The 12,161-nt window shown below is 27.3% G+C and overlaps 1 protein-coding gene across 1 annotated transcript; it reads right to left on the bottom strand.

Annotated features, from left to right (window-relative positions):
* Window positions 1-303: 303 nt before the first annotated feature.
* LOC107449780 (guanine nucleotide-binding protein subunit alpha homolog) lies at window positions 304-12,161 on the bottom strand. The gene is made up of 3 exons (XM_016065431.3): window positions 11,586-12,161; window positions 9,304-9,354; window positions 304-6,412 (listed from the first exon to the last, which is right to left on the bottom strand). The coding sequence occupies exons 1-3, from the start codon at window positions 12,063-12,065 to the stop codon at window positions 5,837-5,839; spliced, it is 1,107 nt and encodes a 368-aa protein (XP_015920917.1). The 5' UTR covers window positions 12,066-12,161; the 3' UTR covers window positions 304-5,836.

Genomic DNA, 12,161 nt, shown 5'->3' with positions numbered 1-12,161 from the left:
ATGCATTTTTTTTTAATTCTTCTATATTTATATCAAGTTATTTAGAGGCTTTTAAACTTTATTACTATTTTTTTTACCAAACAATCTAATTAATATTATTGAAACAACAATGTTTGAAATTTATATTTATTTTAGTATGGTTAAAGCATTAAATAATGTAGAAGAAAATTCTGCAATTTTGACAAAATTGATATTATACACAGTTGTTTGGGATATTTTTCTCATGCACCCTTTTGGTTGTATAAAAATATAAGGTAATCACATAAGAAAATAAACAGAGATAACACAGTAAGCAAAAAAAAAAAAAAAAAAAAAAAAAAAAAAAAAAAAAAAAAAAAAAAAAAAAAAAAAANAAAAAAAAAAAAAAAAAAAAAAAAAAAAAAAAAAAAAAAAAAGAAGAAACATTAAGGAATTTTTAATAGAATAATCTGAAATATTCTTTAAAAAAATTTAAAATATAGACAAATTAACAGCATAAAAATATAATTTCTTTTTCAATCCACACAGTTATATCTGCAAAATTGAATGCTTTCTTATATTTTAAAAATAAGCACCAATTTTTGCAGTTATAACTGTGTAAATCGAAAAGGAAATTATTTCTCTCTCTCTTTTTAATTTTAATATTTTTTCATATTTTTTAAATATTTGTTTATTGTTTCCTTTTAAAATATTTTGTTTTCTCTTTTTTATTTTCCACGTCTTTTTCTTTCTTAGTGCGGTTATCATAAATTAAGAGTTCTATGTACTTATGCACAGTTAATAAAACCAAATTACAGCTTTTATTTTCTCTTTTCTTTATAATAGTCTTAATAATTTATTATTAAGTATATATGTACAGGGCACTATAGCTTTGCAGCAGAATCCTTATCTCATACATTTTTCAGATATCACAACAATAAAAAAAACACAAAAACTATGGAGCAAAAACAATTTAAATTATTAATTACCAACTCCCAGTTATTATAACATTATTAATTTATTTGTGTAATGATCAAGCACATATTCTACACTTTTAATTAGGCATTGGGATTGATAACTAGCAAAACATAAAAGTAACAAAATCACTATATTCATTTAAAAAAATGTTTAAAAACTCCTATTAATGCCATAGATGATTGAATTCATTTTAAAAACTAAATATGTCATTACAAGCTGCATACAGGACATAAAGTTAACATAAAAAATAATTGAATGAAATAATGAAAAAATAATTGAATGAAATAATGAAAAAATAATTGAATTGAATAGCATGAATTAAAATAATTCAAATAAGAAATCAATTAAAATTGTTCGAATACTAAATGAATAAAAAAAAATAGATAACAAAAATTAACCACATTTTCAAAAAGTAAACATTTAAATATAAAACTTTTTAAATACCTTTATTTAACTTTTGAAAAAAAAATTAAAGGTTTAAAGTGATATACACAAATAATAACATTTAACAAGTCTTGGTAGTTAGTTAAGGATATTTTGGGTTTTCAGGAAGCAAAGCAGATTAGAACAAGATTTACTAACAGTATTTTATTCTTTTTCCAGGAAAAAAACAGCCCTGTATAAATAAAACAGTATCAAAATTTAAATTAAAAAAACTCTATAACCAACAAATAAAAAATTAACAATACAATACTAAGTTTTACTAAGCAACAGTTTTAAGTAGTAGTTTAAAGTTCAAATAGATTTTTATACACGAGAGATAAAAATTGCCTCCCACCCCCCAAAAAAATAGCAGGTGTCTGTCTAGGTTTTTCTGAGAGGTACCTATTTTGTGAAAATGTTGACATAATTTGTGAACAATAAAAAATTATATTAAAAAACCAACACAAAAATATGTATTTATCGTTTCGTAAGGGATAAAAAAAATAAAATTTTTGAAAATGTATTTTGTGAAACTACAGTTTTTCCTAAAGTTGCATTTGTGAAACTACCGTTTTCCTAAAATTGAATTTGTGAAGGTACCGCTAAACGGTAGTAAATTCGGCCTGGACAGACCCCTGAATGGATAAAAACAAATAGCCTCTTAATATAGATACATAACAATTCATAAAATTACCACAGTATTAAAAGTAAGCTTTTCACATGTTGGTGATTTATTCAATTCAGGCTACACATAGGACTACCACAGCTTAATATATTTTTGTAAATATGGTACATAGTATTATGGTTTTGTAAATATGGTACATATGGTAAAAAGGCATTTCAGGTGTAAATATATCATAACACTTATTTTTTTCTAAAATATTGATTAATTTACATGCATAAAATGCAGTACAAACATTAAAAAACATGTTGTTATAAAATATCATAGCATGGTTGAAAAGAAATGGTTTAAGTGGTTATTTTTGTCTTTTCTTACATTTTTACAGTAATTAACTTTTATAAAACATTTAAAAATTTCTTTGCTTAAATAATTTAATACCATAAAAGTTCATAATTAATAGTGAATAATTGATAATGAATGTATAATTAATAGTAGTTTAATTCATATTGATATTATCAAGTTACACATAATTAGAATTTTCCCTAGTGTATGTCTCTTTATTCATTATTCATGCCTCACACTCAATTTTAGAAATAAAATTTCCCAAGTTTTCCAGGTTTTCTCCAGAAAATATTAAAAAAACTTTAAGATTATAATTTTTGTTATACACAGCATTATTTCAGTAGAAATATATACATAATATGTTGAATAACACATAATATGCGTAACCTAAGTGAAAGTTTAATGAGTACAGTTCACAATATAGTAATTATTTTATCTGTAAATTATAGATAAAAGCAATGTTTTGCATAAAAATTCGAAAAAATAACAGCTTAATTTTTAAAAACAAATTATAATTAATAAATAAAATAAAATAATTATTAAAATAATTAATTAATTATTAAAATAATTAATTAATTATTAAAATAATTAAATAAAATAATTTTTATTTATCATTATGTTTTTATGACGGATTAAAGTTGCAAGTCAGTAAATAAAAAAATAAAACAAATTTTATAAAAAAACAAGAGTTCAACTAAATGGATAGCTCATTAATTTGGTGAATGGTGCCTATACGCAGCATTTTATTTCTTATATAAAATATAATTTTTCATGAATGAATTTTTTTTGTGTGTGTCCTAATGATTGTAATGTAAGCACATGTAAATGAGAATAATACCACATTTTAAAAAAAATTCTATGCTTGGCCTAAAATGGGTGAAACAAAATATAGAAGTGAAAATTTGAAGGGAAAAAAAACTTTTTTGGGGAACAACTGTTTAAAAACAACTGCAAATTACCATTAGAAAGTCAAATATTGCTAAATCAGTCAGTGGAAAATTTCTAAACTGTTAAAAATACAGCTGTTTGTTAAGTTGAGACAGAACATGTTCCATCAGCTCCAGTTTGCAGAACATACCCACGTCCAGACATAATACTGTGTAAACTGTAAAAACTTTCCATTTCTTTGGCACAGCATTTGTGAGAGAGCTAATTTTGTTCATAAGCTATGTACGTTAAAAACGATACACACACGATACATATATATAAAACTAATTATTCAAAAAATGTTTTTAAGCAAAGTTTTTAAAAAATTATCACCTCTCAAACAATTATTTTAACTTTATACAAGGTTCCCACTCAATTTCAAAAGAAAATAAATTCCACGACTTTTCCAGGCAAATTTCAATGAAAATTGAGATCATATTTTCATCAGAAAACTTTGATTCTTTTATTTGTAATGGCAATTATTAGATTTCCTGTGCAAAAAAAAATTATTTTTAAGACTGGTTATTTTCTAGGTATAATATAAGAATATTCCAGATTTTTGTAAAAAAAATTGCAACTATCCCTGACTATTCCCTGATTTTTGGAGTTAAAATTAAAATTCCCTTACAATTCAAGGTTTTTCCTGTTCTCCTTGACAGGTGGGATCCCTGTTTATGAAATAACACTTGATTTATTTATAGTTAAAAAAATCAACGGATTCACAACCTAAACATATTTCCTTTTTGAAGACGGACTTTCTTTCAAGATTACTTAATTATATCTTAAAATAATGAAAACTGCATTACAGTTAATGAATAAACTATAATTATTCTTGTTCTCAAACTGAAACATTTGAAGGTTCTTTTTGTAATATTATATATTTTTTTAAAAAAATTAGAATTTTCAATAGAAATTGTGAAAAAATAAAAACTTTCATATAACTGGTTTTTTATAGTCAATTACATGCGAGTTTTTATAGTGAGTTCACGTTATTAATCAAATTTAACACTAGAAAGACTGAAACTTAGTATATACCTATATTGACCAAAAGCAGTCGAAATGACTGCATTGTGAAAAGAATAAAGAAATTTGTTTAAAATTAATTTTTAATATTCCTTATATTATTTAAAGTTATATAACAAGTTATAAATAAATATTAACAATAAAAAAAATTATATGTTGTACAAAAAGTCACAAAATTCTAAGAAATTGTGTCATTATATACATTATTGTTTTTCTAATTGAAATTAAAAAAAGCAGTCAAAATTACTTCCTTGGGCAATCTAGTGTTAAATAACTTTCCTTAAAAACTTTTGTATAAAAATATTTTTTCTAAAAATAATATAACACATTATGTATGAGTAAGCTGTTAAATGTAAATTGCTTTTGAAAATGTAATTAGAATTTCTTCTCTTCATGAAAATAAGTTGGATTTGTTTTATTTCTTAAAAAGAAAAAAGTGGATATTAAAATAATGATAAATAATAAGCAGTGATAAATGACATGAAAACAGGTGCATCTATAAAATGACTAGTTATTAATATTAAACATTCTTAATTATTTAAGTTTATAATAAACTGTATAGAAATGGGTGTGTCTCAGTCAAAAACCACGAAAATAATTCATTTCTACAATTCAATGAGTAGAAAATTGTATCAGTCTATAACATTTCAACAAAGCTCTGCAATGGATATGTCATTAACATGTGACTAGTTTTTTTTTCTATACAATTTAAAGCAGTTCCAAAAATACAGTCATGGTAATTATCAAAAAAAAAAGCAAGTTATCAAAAATTTGTTCAGAGCATTATAGAATATAATATAAAAAATTGTAAATGCTTTATATTTTGCAAAAATAGATAACATCAATATTCGCTTGGTCAAATAGTAAAACCATACCTGCCAACATTGGAGAAATAAAATAACTAGCACAACATTTGTAGGCTACGAGTTAAGTTTTGATACGTCATACATAATCATGTAAGTCAAAAAGAGAAATAATATAAGCACTTACATATAGCGAAGTAAAAAATATGTATATAAATCTTAATCTAAAGATTTTTTTAAACCATGATTTATAATTACTTAAACTATAAACACCCAATATGCTGGCAATTGCACCATCTGTTGAAGAATAAGAGAAGTATTTTTGCCATCGGCAGATATTTTATCGCCAAATTTTTTTAAAAAATTACTTCAACAAATACGGAGAAATTTGAGAATATACGAGTAAACAAGAAATAGTCATAAAATACAGGAGACTTGGCAGGTATGTAAAACTATCTCGGAAAAGTATCTATTTATATACATATCTCAAATTGCTTTCACATCTTAATAAATTTGTTATTTCAACATAGTCAAGCTTTTTAAAATAAGCAATGTAAAAAGCATCGAATAAAATTATCCTAGAGTAACGATATAATAAATTATTCTAATATTTGGCAAAGGAAGTCAATTGCTGTATATTAATAAATTTGCCAAGACCAACACTACTTTAAATAGCAATAAAATTCTATACAAAAATACAACTTTCATTATAAAAAAATAAAACATTCTCTAAACAGACTCTCTACTGTAAAAATTTCCTTCATTGCAGCATCAACTGGTTGATATTTTTTTGCAAAATAGTGTCTTTCACGGCGCTAAACACAACTTTTATATTTTCAGTGTCTATGGCAGTGGTGAAGTGATAATAAAAAGGTCTAGTTTTGTCGCGCCGAATGTTATCGAACATATCCACAAAAAACAACTGCACACCCTCGACGTCGAAAGGATCGCCTTCGAACTCTGGAAAATAAAGGCGAATGTCGACATCCTTTCGGGCAAGCTTTTCTTGCAGCAGGTCGGTTTTGTTCATGAATAAAATCACAGACACGTCGGAGAAACAGCGGTTGTTGATGATGGTGTCGAAAATGTTTTTGGACTCCAACATCCGGTTCGTAGTCCTGTCTTCCAGGAGAACTTGGTCGAATTCTGAAGAGGATACGAGAAAGATGATAGAAGTGACGTCTTCGAAGCATTGGACCCATTTCTGCCGCTGAGATCGCTGGCCTCCAACGTCCACAAAACGAAATGGAATGTTGTTGATCGTAACCAGATACTCAGCCACTGTTTTTGTTGCTGCCCTTGCATGCAGAATATCTAAATTAGATGGCACATAACCCTAAGAAACAGTCCATCGAATTAGTTTCATGTATATGATAACATATCAACAAAGAAATTACTTTCAAACAAGGTTGGTTTAAAATGGTTTAAGTGATCATTTCTAATCATCATTTCATAATTCCCATAAATCATGTAACAATTCCATTATTTTTATTATCATTTAACAACTTTATAACATTTAAATTATTAAAGAAAATTAATTTTGCATATAAAAAAATTCAGAGATGAGATTGGCCAAAAAAGCTGAATTTTCACGAGAGTAAATCATATGCGCGTGCAATCGTTTAATAATAAATTTTAGATAATTCAAGATAATAAATAACTATGTGTTGATAGATTTTTAATTGCATAATAATTTATTAATATATGAATAATTACATTGACGCTTAGTGAAATAACCTATTGAAAAAAAATAAAGCTAGAAATAAAATTTTTCTTCAGTTCACACAAAGGAGACAATTATTACTAGAGAATTCTGCTTAGTTTAGCACAACTGAAAACATACATAAACCTTCTATTTCTTTTAATAAATACTAATATATAGCAAAAATATATATATAAAAATTATAGCAAAAATATGAATAACATAATTTTTTAAATTATTTAGAAAAGAAAATACTGTTATAATTGGAATCATTATTTACATATTATAATCTAATCTAGCTACAGCTCTGTGAAGCATATCAATAATTGTGGAGTAGAACCATTTAATAACTCCGTAATATACAAAAATTACTATTTTAGTGCTTTAAATTTTCTGTTAATCTTTGAACATTGGAAATAAATATTATTGTTATTTCAAGGGCTGAATTTTCAGAAAAAGCAGAATATATATAATAAAAAGTTTAACTTTTAGAGTTTTAAATTTAAAAAAAAAGAAAAGGCTGAAATTTGAGAGACAAAAGCGAAAATCCGCTAGGAAGTGGAAAAATCTCATCACTGAAAATTGAATATTTTAATCGATAAATTTTTTTAAACTTTTATTTTTCCTGTGGGAAACTATAACTAATCTTTTAAAAAAAGTATAGAGGGAAAATTTTTTATGAAAAAGGTATATTTTTGTGCAAAAAACAAAATAAAGACACTTGTTTATAAATTTATTATTTTACATATAGCATTATTTATGCAAAATCGTAGTTTTACAATTTAAATGTTTTTTTTTCAAGGAATTTTGGGTTTTTAATTGGTATAAAAAATATTCTGTTGATTTTATTATTTGTCATTCTGATGATTTCATTATAAGTAAATTCCAAATAAAAAATTAGGTAGTTATAACAATGATAATGGAAGCTTTTACTTCATATCAAAATTCAAGGTTTAAGGTAATTCAGAACAAAGAAACTCATTTGCCCTGTCAAAAACCTCAACCCTACTTATTATAACTAAAAATGTTTAGGTATAGATCTTAATATCTAATCAAATTATTATAGAGATGTCTATTCTTTCATAAACTGATTACTGAAAATTTACATATTTTGTTTAAGAAACACCATAATAACAAGCACATATAGCGATGATTAAAATTATATATAAATTCAACATAAAAAAAGTCATTGTAATGGCATTAAAATTGGCTTTTTTAAATTTATTCGAGATAATCAATAAGAAAATAGCGCAGCATTTGCAAAAATTAGTGACACACACATTTTAAGGAATATATAAAATTTTTAAGATATTATAATGAATTTTTTTTTCCTTCTGGTTCTAAGCTTAAAGCTATGAGGCACATAATACTAGATTAGTATAGATTTAGAATAACTAAAACGTGATCAGACATTCTGCTATGAGTGATCTTTTTTCCTGCAAATCAATACAGCAAAAGATGGAAAATCTACTCGGCATATAGACTAAAATTCCAAATAATTTTTATTAAATCTAAAGCAACCCATAACTGATAAAATTGAATTAGGTTTAACCTTTTCGTGACGGGAAGTGCAAATGTGCGCTTATCGCTGAGGCCGGCAGTCTCTCTCGCGAGTGTCTGTTAAGGGCCGGAGGGTTTTTGCTGCTAAGCATAAATCCATGAAATAACCGAAATATCAAAGCATTATTTTATAATGTTCTGTAGAGTATTTAAATGACATATGCTTTTTATATATTTCTATAGATATTTCATTCACTTAAGTTATTTCTTGCTTAAATATATTATTTACGCATTTTATTTTCCTAATGTACTTACCATTTAATAACTTTTAACATTATAAATCTGAAAACCAAATATATGATTTAAAATTCCTTTTTCGTATGAAAAATTTGAAGACACTAACATTGCACTAAAAACCGGACCGCAAATTGAAATATCCAACACTGTAGCGAAAAAAACAACCTCCCCTGCTTACTGTAAACAAATACCACGTGCGGATTTAAAGAGCCGTCATAAAACATTTCTTTCTCCTCCATTCCTTCCCCCTAAAAACCATTGTAGGCGAGTCATACAACTCTCATTTTGGGTAGAAGGTCAAATCTACATATATCTGAAACCATATGGACATACAATGCCATCTTCTGGCAGAAATTTTATTTTTTAAAACGTTACAGGACACTGGCACAAATGAGTGAGGGTCAGGGGTGAACGAGAAAATGCTCTGGCACACCGGCGTGTCGGTCGTGAAGTGAGTGCGTTTCTTGCTGGCACGTATGTGTGACAGTCGGGGCGAAAGGGTTAAATGAAAATCTTAAAATTAATTGACCTTATTTCTTTTTTACTAAAATACACAAAAATAAAAAGAATTTTTTTAATAATTTAATTAAATTTGATTAATTATGATCGGAAAAAGACAATGTTTTAAATTTTTAACACTCAACAAAATATAATGTGAGTAAATAACATTAAATAATGCATAGTATTTAAATTACAGTGTTTTTTGGAATATAGTACAGAATACTTACAGGACTTGCAAGCCTACTTAAATTTTCAAAATAATATCGCACATTGTCAGCCTGGAAAAAATAAATTTAATTTATACCTATAAGACACATGAAATCAAAAATTTTGTTCACACAGTTTACAAAAATTTTAGTAGAAAACAAATATCTATACCCTAGACAATGTCTCAGTGCATAAAACTGAATTTATGTTTAAAAAATTTAAATTACATTTAAAAAAAATTAATATCTTACACATTACAGAAATTTGCAAAAAAAAAAAAAAATTATCTGCATGAAGCATATGCTGAACAAGGATTAAATAAAGTCACTCCATGTTTCCACGATTAGTTAGTAGAATAATTAATTAATGGTTTTTGCTCAAAAAAGCATAATAAAACTACATATGAATCACTTATAATTCAACAAATAACAATTCTTTGTTTTATTTTGTATCATTCAGTTAAATGTGAAAACAACATTTAACAAACTTATTAGCATTAATTATCTATTATGTAATACTGTTTTCCTTATATTGTAATAATCACCAATAGATAAACTTAATCTACTCTCTAAACATAAAAATAGTTTTAAAAATAGTATCAAAATGTGAATAGGTAAAAACTCCGTAAATAATGCTACATTTACCATCAGATTCTAAGTATCACATGACTGTAACATCACGAGAACCAATTCCATTGATTTTAATACTCAGAACATGCACTCGCAACTTCTTGCAATGGTTGGGTTTGGTGTTTCATAGATAATATTACATTACTGCTATTTATATTCATACTAATTTTAAAATGCTAATTGAATTTGACAAATAAAGAATTGAATTCAAGAAAATTTTCTTGCTAATTTTCCGGATGATCATTATCATGCATATGATTGACTAAATTAATTAAAACATAAAATAACTCAAAAGAGAAATTGATAATAAAAACACATTCAGTATAGTTTGCCTCATTAGAGTATTTTATAGAGAGAGAGCGAAAAAAGTCTGATGCACATACTACTAATTAAATTTAGTAAGCACGTACATTAACATGATTGACTAAATCCTTTTAATCATATGAACTAAATCAATGGACAAATTTCATTGGTGATATTTCCGTATTGTGGTCTCTCGCACCAACTACAATTGCCAAGGTTCCAAACATGAACATTTTTAAAAGAAAACATGTAGATGCTTGCCCGGGGGTGGCTATGAATTATACCTTTTGAGTTGATCCTTTTCTGTGATATTTTTATTAGTTTCTTGAGGGATGCTGCCCGGAAGTTGCCAAGACTGGGCGATTATTCTACCTCAGATCACAATATGAAAATTTCCTCATTATATTAAGCTTAAAAAAGATATTTAATATAGTTTGTCTCATTAGAATTTTTAATATTCTGTAATAAGGTCTAATTTTCATATCCGCAGGAGCCTACACTATAATAATCAACAAGTTTTGACGACTTTTGGTCTGAGGCTCACCAGAAACTAACAAAAACAAACCAACTTGAAGGGTATAACTCATAGCCATCCCCAAAAAACACCAATACATAAAATCCCTTTGGTGGTTTAGCTATTGCGCTTGATGCAAACTGACACTAATACGGAAATATTCCCTGTGAAAAATGTCTGTGCATAGTAGTGTTAAAATTTAGTAAACATGATGACTGCTGTGAATTTAATTGATTAAATTAGTTCGGGATACTTCCATATTTTGATCTGCTGTGCCAACTACAATCGCCGAAATTCCAAATCGAATTTAAACTTGCAATTTTAAATAAAAACAAAACATGTAGATGTTTGCCGGGGGGGGGGCTACTATATCTTTCAAGTAGGTCCCCTTCTTTGATGTTTTTTTATATTTCTCGCAGGCCACTGCTCAGAAGTTTCCAGGTCTTGGTGATTATTCTGGTACAGAAATCTTCCTGTGGGGAAGATTTTCATATCATGACCCTGATCCGTGCCAGAATAATCGCCAAGTCTTGGCAACTTCCGGGCAGTGGCCCACGTGAAACTAAAAAAACATCACAGAAAGGGACCGACTAGAAAGGTACAACTCGATGCTACCCCCAGCAAACATCTAAATGAATTTTTTTTTTTTTTTTTGTAAATTGCAAGTTTAAAATCTGTTTGGCAGCTTAGCGACTGTAGTTGGCGCAACAGATCAGGATACGGAAATATTACCCTTCCCGATAATACAATGATCTGAAAAAAACTAATGGTGAAAGTTTAATGAAAAGATGTTTTTCCTGCTGTGACAAACGTCTGGTGCTGTTAAATTAAATAAAATAGGCAAATAAAGTCTCACAAGTTGAAACTCTCTTCTCCTATTGTAAGCAGTCTTAATAGCTTGATCTTTCCACAACTCTTGCACGGAAAATGCGAAATCTTGGAAAGTCCTCAGGTCCAGAGAAAGATTTGCATCGTAAAGTAGCACGTGATTGGCATATTTCGAACTCTCTGTATTATCCCACCTTATGCCAAGCTTGGCACGAGCATCCACCAGAACCTTCATACCTTTAATTGTATTTTGATATATTGTCGATTTATATAACATAACTGATTCGCTATCGAAATGATCCCCGTGAATTATTTTCATTTGTTTCAAAAATGTACTCTTGCCACTCTCGCCAGCGCCCAGTAATAACAATTTAACTTGTCTTTTTATGATAGCTTTGTCTTTTTTCAACATTATATCGATTTTTTTACTTCGGCGTTTTTGAACTGACTCATCGGGAGAATATTTAAAATTAACACAGCAGGAGCAAATACCAAACAAATCCGCCATGGCGTTTTGTTTTGATTATTGTTATGATTCCGCACGCCCACCCAGTCTCCTGTCTGGTGATGCAAATTTCGATTTGATCATACCTCTGATTGGCCA

Source organism: Parasteatoda tepidariorum, chromosome 1 (assembly GCF_043381705.1).
Source record: "Parasteatoda tepidariorum isolate YZ-2023 chromosome 1, CAS_Ptep_4.0, whole genome shotgun sequence".
In the NCBI taxonomy this organism is placed as follows: domain Eukaryota; kingdom Metazoa; phylum Arthropoda; class Arachnida; order Araneae; family Theridiidae; genus Parasteatoda; species Parasteatoda tepidariorum.
This window is presented reverse-complemented; position numbering and strand designations above follow the sequence as displayed.

Coding starts and splice junctions, on each gene's coding strand:
- LOC107449780 (XM_016065431.3), bottom strand. CDS start 12,065: ATGGCGGATTTGTTTGGTATTTGCTCCTGCTGTGTTAATTTTAAATAT. Junction 9,355..11,585: donor GGAGAAGAGAGTTTCAACTT/GTGAGACTTTAT, acceptor TATTTTTTCCAG/GCTGACAATGTGCGATATTA. Junction 6,413..9,303: donor TAAGTAGGCTTGCAAGTCCT/GTAAGTATTCTG, acceptor ACTGTTTCTTAG/GGTTATGTGCCATCTAATTT.